Genomic DNA, 14,128 nt, shown 5'->3' on the forward strand with positions numbered 1-14,128 from the left:
TGTGACACTGCAAAGGCAGGAGACCTAACAGGCTCTGATGGATACCTGAGTTTGCTTTGTGGCTTCCAGCCCCCGGTGGGAGCACTCAGCAGCCTGGAGCCCCCGAAGCCCAGAGAAGGAGGTCTGCTCAGGGACTCGAGCGAGGGGCTCTTGCGGAGATAAGGGTCTGGTCTCAGGTCCTCGGCCCTTCCCTTCAGAAGATCTGTGGGGACAACAGAATCGCCCGAGTCAGGAGGAGAGACCCGACGGGTCACCACACTCTCCGGTACAATCCTCACATCGGTGTCACGTACAAATGCACAACAGACACTGACTCACTATGCTGTGTACCTGAAACCAACACAACATTTTAAATCAACTACACTCCAGTAAAATTATTTAAAAAACTACACAACAGATACAGATGGAGATACACAGACACACCTTCTGGACCGAGTGATGAAAATGCAAACAGGGACGTGGTGTTTTCTAGAAAGGATTCTCCAGGCAGGACTGGCTCTGTAATTCATAGGGACTGATGCCAAGTTAGCCCCTTGTTCAAAAATTACCCTGAATTTCAAGATGGCACCAGCAGGGCACTGAACAGAGATCCTGTTTCTAAGAGCCTTTGGCAGGTGCGCAGGTGGCCAGGCCTATGAAGCCAGCCCGACCCCCGGTGAAGCGCCGTGTTCTAATGAACGCGCATCTCAGGGAGGGCGCCAGCAGGAAGACCTCTAGTGGGATTATCGGGTCAAAATGCTGGGAACAGGAATGACACCCATCTCCCAGGACAGGAAGCCATGCCAACCACAGGGCCTGCCTTGCCAAAAATCAGTCACGGTATTTCTTCTAAGGCTCCTCTCTGCTGTCCTATTAGTCTGTGGCAAAAGAGCTAATGAAACAGCCTAACCCTTCAGAGGATATTTCCTAAAGGATCACAAAAGTGCAGAATGGGAGAAAATTCCCAAGACTGTCTAGTTTGTATGTGCAGAGGATCTGGGAGCAGGAAACTGGTCACTTGTTTAATGCCACACACAGCTGGTGACCAGGCCGAGCCCAGCGTCCCTCCTCTGACGCCACAGTCGTGGAGAAAACAATACTTGTGCAGCTGATAGCATCAATTATGGGTGCTCAAGCTGGGAGTGAGGCTCATTAGCTGGGAAGAGCAGAGAAAAACAGAGTTTACATCACTAAAGGGAACAACAAAAACAGGGTATTAACCGCAGTCCTGCAGCTTCTGGGGACGTGATGCCGCAAGGCTGGCCAGAAAACAGGCAACTGTCACCGTGCAGTCCTTTCTGAGCCAAGTAAACAGAATCACCTGGGTGGACAGGGGCCTGCGGGGGGGAAAGGCGGGTGGCTGAGGATGAACTATTTACTTCCGGGCGATCGCCGCTGTGGTCTCAGCGTCGGTACTTATCTTGTCAATGAAAAGAACGGTTTCTCTACACAAAGGAAATTTTAGAGCCGGAGGAACAGAGATTACCAATACTAAGACCAAAAGTTCACCTGATGCCCTGAAAAATGGTTCAGATGGTAAATTTGACGTTACAGATATCTTACCACAATTGAAAAAACATAACACGCGCAGCCCTGTGCTTATAACCAAGTCATTCCTATTTCACACTATGTGGCAAACAAATGTGGAGAACTCAGCGCGGGCACCCCCTCTGGTTTCCTTATTCCTCTGACTCTGGACAACCCGTGGCCTCTGGTCACCATTTCCTCTTCCTGGAAGTCATTATGACAACTTGAAGTCCCATACAAACCGTGATCATTTCTTTATGAAGCTGCTATCAGAGCGATCGCCAGCCTCGTCACCAGAAGGCAGCCGGGCAGAAAGCATTAGGAAAAATCCTATCCTGGTCCCAGAGCTACTCAAAACCAGTGTGGCCTTTGCAAATTGCTTAAGCTCTTCAGGGCTTGAGTCTCTTACCTGTAAAATGCAGGGAACGGACCAAGGTAATCTTTAAATTCTCAATGTCGGGGTTTATCTAAGGCTAAAATCCTATTAATTCCATGAAAAAGAAAAAATTCAGAAGCGAAAAAAATAAGGTGGTGAGGTGAAACAGTTTACAGTCAAAGGGTAAAACTTATCTCACAGAAACTATTTTAAGGATAAACCTGTGTTTGACCATGACCTAAAAAAAGGATAGTGGGGATGTCTTTTTTATTCACCATGTCACAGAAACTGACACTTGAAAGACACAAAGGATTTCTCTCCATGCGGTCTAGATTTCTGGCTTTCTCTCCTTCTAACAGGCACCAGGAACACGTCAGTTAGTGTTCTTTTCATTGTTTTTGTTTCCTCATAGCAGTGACCTCGCAGCCAGCCATCAATTTCCAGGGTGAACGTTCTACACAGCCGGAACCTTCCGCTGACGCCTCCCGGCTCTGGGGTGTGAGCTGACTCCACAGGCGACAGTGCGTTAGGTGACAGCTGCCCCTCCGCGGCTCTGTCCCCAGCCCGGCTGGGTTCACTCAACCCTCCAGGCCGTCCCGCGAGGCGGACGGCACAATTTCTGTTTCGGAGATGGGGGAACCCCAGCGCCGAGGGCTGGAACGGCCGGGCCAGAGCCGGACCGTAGGCAGCAGGGGGGCCAAGGTGCAAGCCCACACGCCATCCCGCCCCGGTTCCCCCTCAACAGCTCCTTCACATCGGCCATCAGCACGGCACGTGCAGCAGGAGTGAAAATGAGGCGCGTGCGGCCCTGCGGTCACAAGCAGCGCTTCGCTGTCGGGATCCGAAGTTTTTAAAACATGGCATAACAACAGGAAGAGGTCTACACTCAGAGACAAAGACGGCTCAGAAGAGGCATATTTTAGGTACTGTGGGAGCAACAGACCTTCAGAATCAGAGAAGATTTTTTTCTCAAAATAGTTTCTTTTAAAGATGAGACAGTCTCTTGAGATTTAGTTAAAAGAACAGACAAAAGACCTCCAGAGCCTGACATTTCTCCCAAACTCATGCACCCTGAGAAGTGCAGCCAGCAGAACACAGCTGGGGTCTTGTGTCCATAACACATACACTCAGAATTTGAAATTGTTTGCGATAAATGCCACTTATTGCAAATAAATGATCCTTTTTCTAAGCTCAGTTTCATGCAAAGAAAAGAAGAAAAGTTAACCTCACAATACGTAACTCAAAACTACTTCCTATTTAAGGTGATTTACCTGAGAGGGGAAGGTCTGGGAGATCCAAGCGCTGAGTCACTCCTTTGCTGGCCGGCCGAGCACTACTGAAGGTTGAATGCCTCTGAAACCAAAAGGTACCCGCACATAGGTGGACGTGTCACATCAGGGACAGCATGAGCAAGGGGTGTGCGTGTGTGTATGCGTGTGTGCGGGTGCGTGTGTGCGCACGCGCATGTAACAGTTCTCAAGCTCGTTAGAATCCCCAGGGGGACCTTTTAAAACGACTTCTTTATTTGAATAGGTAATAGATCCTATTAGGAACAGAAGGGACACAGAGTGAAAACAAAGTCTCCCTTTCACTCCCATCACCCAGTTCTTCTCCCTGGGGTAATTGTTATTAATCAGGTTTGTGAACATCTTCCTGGAATATTCTATGTATATTCAAGGATGTGTGTAAAAAAATACTGTTTTTTAATGGCCAACGGGTACATGAAAAGATGTTCCACATCACCAGTCATCAGGGAAAAGCAAATCAAAACCACAATGAGATAACGCCTCACACCTGTAAGGATGGTCATTATAAAAAAAAACAACCACCACAGAAAAAACAACTGTTGGTGAGGGTGTGGAGAAAACCCTCATGCACTGCTGGTGGGAATGTGAAACGGTGCCGCTGGTATGGAAAACAGTAGGGAGGTTCCTCAAAAACGTAAAAATAGAACTACCACGTGATCCAGCAATCCCACTTCTGGGTAGATACACAAAGGAACTGAAAATGGGATCTTGAAGAGGTACCTGCACACCCATGTTCACTGTCGCATGATTCACATTAGCCAAGAGGTGGAAACAACCTAAAAATTTATTAACAGATAAATGGATGAAGGAAGTCTCTGCATGCAATGGAATGCTATTTAGCCTTAAAAAAGAAAGGAATCCTGTCACTAGCTACGACCTGGATGAACCTAGAGGGCAGGATCTGCTGACAGGGGCTGCACCTGTGCCGTGGCCCGAAGGCTGAACCTAGATGTTGACAGAAGTGGTCCCAGGCTGCACTTAGAGGAAGACTTCCTGATTCTGGCAGAAATAGATGTTCCTTTAATGGGCCAACTCTGGGGTGTTCTGGGAACGTTTGCTGAATCAGCTCAGTGCAGATCAGAGCTTCCCCTGCAGCCTTCCCTGTGTTAAATTCCTTCCTGCTTAACTAGCTAGAGTGACTGACGTACTTACAAAAGAATGGGGATACACATTCATAGAGAAATAGTCCCTTGAGTGGGGAAAAATTTGTAGAAGGAATTTCACTTTTGTAATAAGTTTTTTTTTTTTTTTGCGGTACGTGGGCCTCTCACTGTTGTGGCCTCTCCCGTTGCGGAGCACAGGCTCCAGACGCGAAGGCTCAGCGGCCATGGCTCACGGGCCCAGCCGCTCCATGGCATGTGGGATCCTCCCGGACCGGGGCATGAACCCGTGTCCCCTGCATCGGCAGGCAGACTCTCAACCATTGCGCCACCAGGGAAGCCCCACTTTTGTAATAAGTTTAATCCAAAACAACCTAAATGCCTATCAACAGAGGAGTGGTTAAGTTAATCACTGCATTATCATACACCCTTCAAAAAGAATGAAGTATTTCTCCAAACACTGACATTTAAAGATATCTGATATATTCCTTCATTTATTCAACATATATTTATTGAGCTTCTACTATGATATGATTATGTGCAGCCACTGTTCTAGACAAGAGATGTAACATCAAGCCAAAGGGATAAAAATCCCTGCCCTCAGGGGTACATGCCAATGACAAAGCGAAAGGAGCCAGTGTCTGAATAACATGTAGTGTAACCCAATTTATAACACTTTCTCTCCCTCACTACGCCCACATACACACTCCCCCCCCCACACACTCCCCCCACACACACATACACACTTTTTTAAAAAAAAATAAATTTATTTTTGCTGTGTTGGGTCTTCGTTTCTGTGCGAGGGCTTTCTCCAGTTGCGGCGAGCGGGGGCCACTCTTCATAGCAGTGCGCGGGACCCTCAATGTCGCGGCCTCTCCCGTTGCGGAGCACAGGCTCCAGACGTGCAGGCTCAGTAGTTGTGGCTCACGGGCTTAGTTGCTCCACGGCATGTGGGATCCTCCCAGACCAGGGCTCGAACCCATGTCCCCTGCATTGGCAGGCAGACTCCCAACCACTGCGCCACCAGGGAAGCCCCACACATTTTTATGTTAAAGAGAAACATCTACAATACACAACAAGCCATAAAGAGTGGTTATTTCTGGGGTTAGGGAACAAGGGGGATTTTTCACTTTTTCCCATTTATACTGAAATTTTTGGGAAAAAAAGGTATTTGAAAAATGAGCACAAGGGCTTCCCTGGTGGTGCAATGGTTTAAAATCCGCCTGCCAATGCAGGGGATGTGGGTTCGAGCCCTGGTCCGGGAAGATCCCACATGCCACAGAGCAACGAAGCCCGTGCACCACAACTACTGAGCCCGCATGCCACAACCACTGAAGCCCACGTGCCTAGAGCCCATGTTCCACAACAAGAGAAGCTGCCTCAGTGAGAAGGCCGCGCACCGCAAGGAAGAGTAGCCCCCGATCGCCACAATTAGAGAAAGCCCGCGCGCAGCAACGAAGACCCAACGCAGCCAAAAATAAACAAATAAATAAATTTATAAAATTAACTAAGCACGAGTTAAAAATTGGAAATAATCTAAAAGTCAACCATCAGTAGGATGGATAAACCATCAGTAGACTGGTATATTTACACAAAGGAACATGACACCGCAACGAGAAAAGAACTGCCACAAAAACAGGAATGAATCTCACAGACTCAACGTTGAGCAAAACAATCCAGTAACAAAGTCTGAGGTCACAGGGAACTAATCTGTGGTTAGAGGTCAGAGAACGGTTCTTTCTAAGGGGTCACTGACGAGATGGTGGCATGAGAGCCCCTTCTGAGGTGACAGACATGCTTCATCTTGGTGTTGGTTACACATGGAAACATTCAAGTTATGTATTGAAGAGGTCTGTACTTCATGGTATGTGAATTATAGCCAGTGGTGTGCTGCAGCTGGTGTGTACCTGCTCATAGGGCCGATTGATAAATCTTCAGGAATTGCGCAGGCTAAGCTACTGAACACGGCTGTTATTAAAATGAGACTATGTTAAAAGCAAAAGTAATAAATACTCAAAACTCACTGCTTCCTAATTATTTTTCTACATTTTGCTAATGGGGTTTTCATACCTGCTGTGTCTGTCTTGTACAAATACCATCTAATGTACATCTCTTCTCAACCCCATATACACTGAGGTCGTAAAAAAAGCTTGAAATTGGCCACAACGGGAATATTTACCAAGAAATTGGCAAACACTACAAATCCGGGCTCTTTCCCCCAAGGAGCCAGTTGTAAAACATTTACTAGCAAACTTGTGTTTATAGCTCAATAAAGATAAGTAAAAATGAAGCATGACCTCTTTCACTTTTATTAAATAAAAAATGATTATCGTAAAATAAATAATTGTTTTATTTGGTTTTACACAGAAGGTGGTGGAAGTTACCTTCAAGGGCAAAAAAGTGAAAAAAGTATTTTTTTTAAAGCTTAAAAGATCCCAAACAATATCCGTAACTACTAATAACATCAAAAATGGAACTGTTGATGACAAGATCAACCTTAGCTCAGCAGAGGCAAAATGCTGAGTGCTACTGATAACAACAAAGGCCCTGGTCATAGAAATGCCAAGAGGCTGTGGTCTAAAACCTTCAGGTTTTACATGCAGTTACATGCAGTGAACTCTAAGAATTTATAAATTGTAAACATTCTCTCTCTCTGGGGGCATTTTAAAAAATCGATTGCTTGAGTAATATACCCAGTTCAATGTCCACTTCTAATAAAAATTATAATCTTCATTTAACTGAAATCTTTGACAGTGTCATCTTATGGGAAACCAAGAAAGAGGCATTAACAAAACTGTGTGACAGGGGCTTCCCTGGTGGCGCAGTGGTTGAGAGTCCGCCTGCCGATGCAGGGGACACGGGTTCATGCCCCGGTCCGGGAAGATCCCACGTGCCGCGGAGCGGCTGGGCCCGTGAGCCATGGCCGCTGAGCCTGCGCGTCCAGAGCCTGTGCTCCGCAACGGGAGGGGCCGCAACAGTGAGAGACCCGCGTATCGCAAAACAAAACAAAACAAAACAAACAAAAGAAAACCCGTATGTCGTTTGCAGCATCTCAGACCTTCCTCAGGAATCAAAAGGCAATTTTTAATGAAAGTTTCATTATTATTATTTTAGGCGTACTAAAAAAATGTTCCATGTGCCTCAAAAAAATAAACCCACTGGTTTTTGGTTCCCTTTTGTTGCCTGGGTACCACGTGACACCAGCCCTACCCCCCCCCCCCCCCACCCCACGCCGTTGGTTCTGATACCTGCATTGGAGAAACAGCGGCAGCTGGAGTGGTCCTCACGGGGATTCCGCTCAGGGGGCTCCTGGAGGCCTTATGGACAGAAATGTCCTGCCCAGCTCCACCTGCCAAGAAAAGAGATGGGGACATTTCTACGCTGCTCTGGTTCAAAACAGCAAATAATAGTTCCTGACTTGCTACTCTTTTTGGTGACTAAAAAAGTATCCCATGATGCTAATTAGGTATTACGTGTACTCTTTCACCCACTTCTGCCCTGGCCCAGTACTGAATTGGGGAATGAGTTGGGGGGAGTTAACTAAATGGGGGCTGGTCTTAGATGCAGGACACACGCGGAACAAGAAAACATACAGGTGATGCGTCACCTACAGCAGGCAGAACAGAACACTCTTGCATTAACCATTATTGTTCATTCCTTTCCCACCTTCACAGACCGAACGTAGTCACTGAGCCGTCACAGCTTCCAGTCTTTGTAGTCTAATCTTAATCTAATTTAGCCCCAAACTATTTTAGCAGAGACAGCATCCTAGGATTAGCTGTTACCCTGGCCTTCCAATACAACAGGCATATCTGTTGCAATCAAGGGAAGAAATATATTGCATTTTGGATACAGGCACATTTGGTTTCTTCTCTTTACTGTATTTATGGGTGTACAGTATAGAGATGCATTTTTCTCATGTGGCGGTAACAGTGACTAAAGGTGACTTGTGAGTCAGGCAGACATTGCCAGAAAAAGCTGGGAATGTCCCACGATCGGGAACGACAGATCAGCACCAGCGGCCACACACAAGACCAGGGGGAGAAGCATGTAACAGCACGTTCCAGGATAAAGGAGCCCAGGGTGTCAGCAAGGCAGCCGAACACACAGATCAGCGCCTCATTTCCCAAGAGACGAAGCCTCTGGCTGACCCTGCTAATCCTCACGAGATGGTAAGAAGGCGTTCAGCAGTGACCTGGATTTAACAGACACAGAGGCAGAAGAGGAAGGTGGAGAGGCAGGAACTGGAGTTGCAGAGAGGAGGACAGGAGAGCTGACTCTCTCTGTTGTCTCACTGGAGCCCCAGAGGGCATCACGCACCATGTCTACACGTGAATGGTCTGGGAAGGGCCCCGTGGTCACGCCAACGTGGGACCAGGGTGGTGGAGGACGGGCTTGATCCATGGGGCCACGGTCTGAATTTGAGTTTTGCTTATGAAACAAAATGACGAAATACCTGGACGCCCCAAGTCAAATGACTTGATAAGGGATTTAACGGTAGTTGCAGACTCTGAAGATGTCGGAGGAGTTCTGTTCACGTAGCCGCCGTGCCACCGGCCAGGAGCATCCACCTCGGAGGGCTCCGAATCTTCCTTCACAGGTCTGCACGGCAAAGAGCAAATCAGATTGAAAAGGTGGAGGATGTCCCCACGGGACACAGGGCACAGATGGAAACAACCAACGTCGAGAAGAGAAACAAATCGGGGAGGGGGATCGCAAACTGAAAATCCTGTTTTCCGTACCAGCTTTGCATTTTAGGAAATAACGTGGGTACCGCTCTTAATTTGTATCAGAGATGTTTTCTCCGGAATGGCCAGAGATAGCATTTTTCTATGTAGAGTGACTTGACATGAGCTCTAAATAAAAAGGATGTAACTGTAAACTGCAAAAAAAAACCCCAAATGTTATTTATCATAAAACAGTTAGCTTACTGTCCGTGGTGGATACAACGGGTTGGTGTGTCGATGTGAATCTAATCCCCACCTGGCACACAGAGGTTGGAAAGATGACATTTCGGGACCCCCCTGCAGCTAGGATTTCAGATGGGGGGTTTAGGCTCCCGTCAGAAAGACTGGACAAGACGTGCACCAGGACCTGAGTCAGGAAGGAGAGGCCGGGCACAGGGCCTTCACTACGCTGAGACAGACGGAAGCAGAGGCAAGGTTCTCCTGCTGCTGGAAACTGGTGGCAGCTTTCCGACCAGGCAGGCAGCTTCCTGGTTTAAGGCTCCCCTTCACGGCAGAGGCAGCAGCTGGCCTGGCAGCCCAGTTCTGTGTGCTGTAACTTCGAGCGTTGTTCCTGGAAGCTCAGCCTGGAGTCTGTTTCTCCAGCAATCCCCCCATCCCCCAACAGTCCTGCAAGCCCTTTAGTACCTTCCTGCTTAAACCCACGAGGCGGCCATCTCTTAGGTACAAGAGAATCCTGACTCATATGTGTTTGCCCCCCACGAGAATGGTACCTGTACTCTAGAGCAACACTGCAGCTCTGCATGAGCTGAGGCTTCTCCGCTCTCCCACACTTTCCTGCTGAGTTCTCTCTGTGGTTTCCAGACTGCAGCACAGACCCACAGAAGAGCCTTTTAAAGACAGACCATCTGCGTCAATCCTCCCATGCATGGCTTCCTCATCCAGGGGACGTTGGCCTGTCATTTAATCTCCCTGTGAATATGCCAAGACAACACCTCCCAACTCCCCATTCCTAAATCACTGCTCTTTCTATTGTGTCAAATTGCCACAGCTGTTTTGCAAAAAGATGACTAATTTATGAGAATATGGCTCAAACAGAATACTTCCGGCAAGGTCAGTGGAAGTTGAAAATATTCATTTATTGATCTTTTTGAAAGGAACCTAGCTACTCATAAGCTTCTGTGGTTGAATTTACTTGTCCTTAATCCTCAAAGCTTTCTCCTGTTGCCCTGTAATCAATGTGAGTAGAATAAATTTAAGTGAAACAGAACTTAAAACGCTTAAGTCACACTGTCCTACACTCTTGTCTCCACAGTCCCTTCTTTCGAGTGGAAAAAAAAAAATCAGTAAATTGATGACATTTTCTAGAACGAAATATCAGGTATTTCAGAAATTGGTAAGAGGTTGTTTGTTTTTTTAATCGAATGGGGTTGGTTCTTGTTATTTTCCCTGTTGTGTCACACAGTATAAAATCAGATGGTAAGTAGGAAGAGAGAGAGCGAAATCAGGTTAGGTACGAGCTGGGGAAAAACCTCTCATTTTTGTCCCAGCCATTCTCAGGAAGGTGATGCAGAGGGCACCTTCTTGCCCATCCATGTACCCACCCTGCCACCTGGCCTTGAGGATTTAGAGCACCCCTCAAAGGAAGACTGTTGTTAAAAGTCCACTTCTATTTCACTCCTTGATAATTTAATAAGAATAAAATTACATTCCGCTGAGGTGCTCCCTTTGATTACCTAAGTTTCTCTGTGACTCACAACATCAACTGATACAGAGGACTCATTTCAACACCATAAGGAAGCAGCAAGGATGCAAGAAGCAATCCCAGCCCCTCTGCTTTCAGGTATCAAGGGCAGCATTCCACACTAGCAATGCTAGTCTGCTGGGCTAGGACAGCAAGAATGAGTGTGAGAAAACCCAACCAGTTGTTTAAGTAGGTTAACGAAGCTACTGGACTAAAGACCTACCACGTTACATAACAGCGATATATGTGTGTGTGTGTGTGTGTGTGTGTGTGTGTGTGTGTGTGTCTAGGGAGAAGAAGCATGGGGTGTGTGTGTGTGTGTGTGTGTGTCTAGGGAGAAGACCCACAGAAGCGTGTATGTGTGTATAGGGAGAACCACAGAATGTGTGTGTGTATGTGTCTAGGGAGAAGACCCACAGAAGTGTGTGTGTGTGTGTGTGTGTGTGTGTGTGTGTCTAGGGATAAGAACCATAGAAGTGTGTGTATGTGTGTGTGTGTGTCTAGGGAGAACACCCACAGGTGTGTGTGTTTGTGTGTGTGTGTGTGTGTGTGTGTGTGTGTGTCTAGGGAGAAGCATAGGGGTGTGTGTGTCTGTGAGTGTGTGTAGGGAGAAGATGCACAGGGGTGTGTGTGTGTGTGTGTGTGTGTGTAGGGAGAAGACGCATAGGACACTGTTGGTCCCATCAGCGCTGTAACCGTGAGCAGGGACACCGCCTGGCTTCAGACTGTTGGGATCGACCAGCAACAACCCCAGCAATACACCGAGTACGACATTCCCTCTGTTCTGCGGAAGAATAAAGACTCTGTATTCTATAAAGGATACTAATAAATACTCAAGCATACAACCAGGGGTACACTAACCAATTCACTAAGTAAAGGAAACACTCCAAGGGCCCACTGCGGGTTAAACACTGCTCACGGTCAGCCACGGCCTCCTAAGACACACAAGAGGCTCTCGGGTTTATCTGTAAAGTAAAATCACACGTATAGCCAACGGAGCCTTGGAAATCCCTTGAATCGCCCAAAACGACAGCTTGCACGGTGCTGTAAATACAACTGCACACAAAAGCCTCCCGCAGCCGCTCTTCTTGCGCTTTGCGCAGTCTGCTTCTCAGGTGCAGGTCAGACAGCTGCGTCGTTTAGCGACCACGTTTAACCAACCACAGAAACGAGGCATGTTTCCCGTCGGCTCCCAGCATGTACAACTCTGGCGACAATGAATAATTTCCACAAAAAAATCTGTGTCTGATATGTAACTCCACGGCCAGTACCATGGGTCTTAAAAACATTATCTAATATACTTTTCCGCAAAAACTCCATAAGTTACAATCCTTCATTTTAGATGAAACACTTGATAAGGTCACAAGGCTGGTATGTGGTGAATCTGGGGTGAAAACCCAGCTGTTTGACATGCCTTTCTCAGGTTTTTCTATGACGCGTGGGTGTCCTGGGAGAGGCACAAAGGGCTCTTAAAAAAAAAAAGGTAATAATGCTGATGGGACTTCTCCAAATTTGTTTAATGTATATTTAAGAAAAATGCTACCAATATTTCTTTCCTTGCTCTTATTTTTATGGGGTAATCTGATCTTAGGAGGTGGCAACCCATCTCTGAAAACGACAGAGAGCCAGTTGTATGTGAGGTCACCCGAGGCACCAACACAGGAGATGGGGGCGTGTCCTGCCCGTGGACCACGTCCCCGGCTCGCTGACTGCTGCCTATCTTCTGTACCCCTCACTGGTATTCAAACATGTGCATGCGCCTTTGTCTGTACTTACCCCTTACTTATTAAATGTTGTCTAATGCATGGCTTCTCTTGTTTGGTTACAGAACAGAATCTTCAAATAGTGTCGTTTTTCTACGGCTCTTAGGTCATCACACAGGGCACAGCTTGGCATTGCTGTTGGTTTTGATCCAAGGACACGCGAGCTATTGCTCGCAATTAGTTGTAAGGTATTCAAGGGTTAACTACGTTTGGGAAACGTCGCATTACACCACTGCTGCCTCCACCAGCGGGAGACTAGTTTTTGTAAAGAAGACGGGGCACATCAATCTCGCACTCAGGACAGCTCTTTCCTGAACAACTGAACGGAGCCCACCCAGGCCCTTCCTGGGGCCGCACAGACCGACGGCCCGTGACTCCCCTCCACCCACTGGCTTCCGGACCAAAGCCCGGCCGCCTGATGCTCTCTTCCTCTTCCGTCCTCCGTGCCTTTGCTCTTTCTGTATCCTGACGTGGAAGGAAACCTTCCCAAAGTGTTTCTTCTTATTATGTACAACACAAACCTAAACGAAGTCTGCAGGTCCACAGCGAGACAGAAATCAGTTAAACATCCTGTCTCAGGTGTCAGGGTCCTCGGAATCTCAGTGTAAGTATGTCTATGACAATAAAAACAAACAGCGTAAGACAGCATTTTGAACACAAGCCTCTTACCCTCCAAATCCCAACAGCAAGAAACACAGGAATACATCGTAAAAATCCTGCATCGGCACCAGAAACTACAGAAAGATAGCATGTCCGTGCCTCAGACTTTGAAGAATTTCTGTGACGCAGAGAATAAGTGGGAGAAAGTGACAAGAAAATTACTACCGGTTTACCCCGATTCTCTTGCAAAGAGACTGAAGATGTGGGAAACCCCACTGAGGCCCCGGGTCCTGGAGGGCGGCCAGGGCTGGAAGCAACACCTGGGGGACAGGCAGAGCACCCCTCCTGCAAAGGATCAGTGACACAAAGGAAGACACGCCTGTCCAAGGAGGCCAGGGTGGTTGATTCCCGGCACAAAGGACAGTAGTAAAAAGGGGCAGATTGGGAAAGGCCACAGGACACGCCTGAAATGGACAACGGCCAAGCAAAACAGACCCCCAAAACCGGCTCCTCCACGCCGCCTCCACCAAACAGAGAAGAAACCGGACACAGGTGAAGTTCCCCCACTGGCACCTCTTCCTCTGCACTCCTCCTCGCCCTGTCTGTGTCTGCGACGTGCCACAGAAATTTACGTTAAAGAGGCTTCCTTCAAGTTTAAGATACGAGAAGATTTCTACAGCAGTCAGGCAGAGTGAGCACAGATCGAGGCAGAATCCAGACACTGATCCTGGGCGAGTGACAGGCTCTGATACGCTTTTATCCACTGAAGCAAGAATAAGTGATGGGAAAAAACAGGCCCTGATCTATGAATAGATCTCACAGCATAAACTGAAAAGAATCACCGCACTCAAAGGAGAACAGACATTTGTAATTATGGAACAGGAAACAGATTTGGACACTTAAAAGCATCTGCCTTCAGAATACAATAAAATTCAAGAAAGTATATGAAAGATGACACTTGAAGATGAAAGGCCGAGTGTAAAAAATTATATTAGCAATATAATAATCCCATGAAGACAGTTTAAAGTAGAATCAGCTCCAGAGAAA

At 47.3% G+C, this 14,128-nt stretch overlaps 1 protein-coding gene across 1 annotated transcript in view; it reads right to left on the bottom strand.

The window, feature by feature from the left end:
- Nucleotides 1–14,128, bottom strand: part of SPECC1 (sperm antigen with calponin homology and coiled-coil domains 1) — a 181,002-nt gene that overhangs the window by 52,810 nt on the left and 114,064 nt on the right. Inside the window, exons 7-10 of the mRNA XM_065896521.1 lie at nt 8,746–8,891; nt 7,538–7,638; nt 3,154–3,235; nt 46–202 (exon numbers count right to left, since the gene is read on the bottom strand). Coding sequence (XP_065752593.1) covers nt 46–202; nt 3,154–3,235; nt 7,538–7,638; nt 8,746–8,891 — 486 coding nt within the window. The remainder of the gene's footprint in view (nt 1–45; nt 203–3,153; nt 3,236–7,537; nt 7,639–8,745; nt 8,892–14,128) is intronic.

Source organism: Phocoena phocoena, chromosome 19 (assembly GCF_963924675.1).
Source record: "Phocoena phocoena chromosome 19, mPhoPho1.1, whole genome shotgun sequence".
NCBI lineage: Eukaryota > Metazoa > Chordata > Mammalia > Artiodactyla > Phocoenidae > Phocoena > Phocoena phocoena.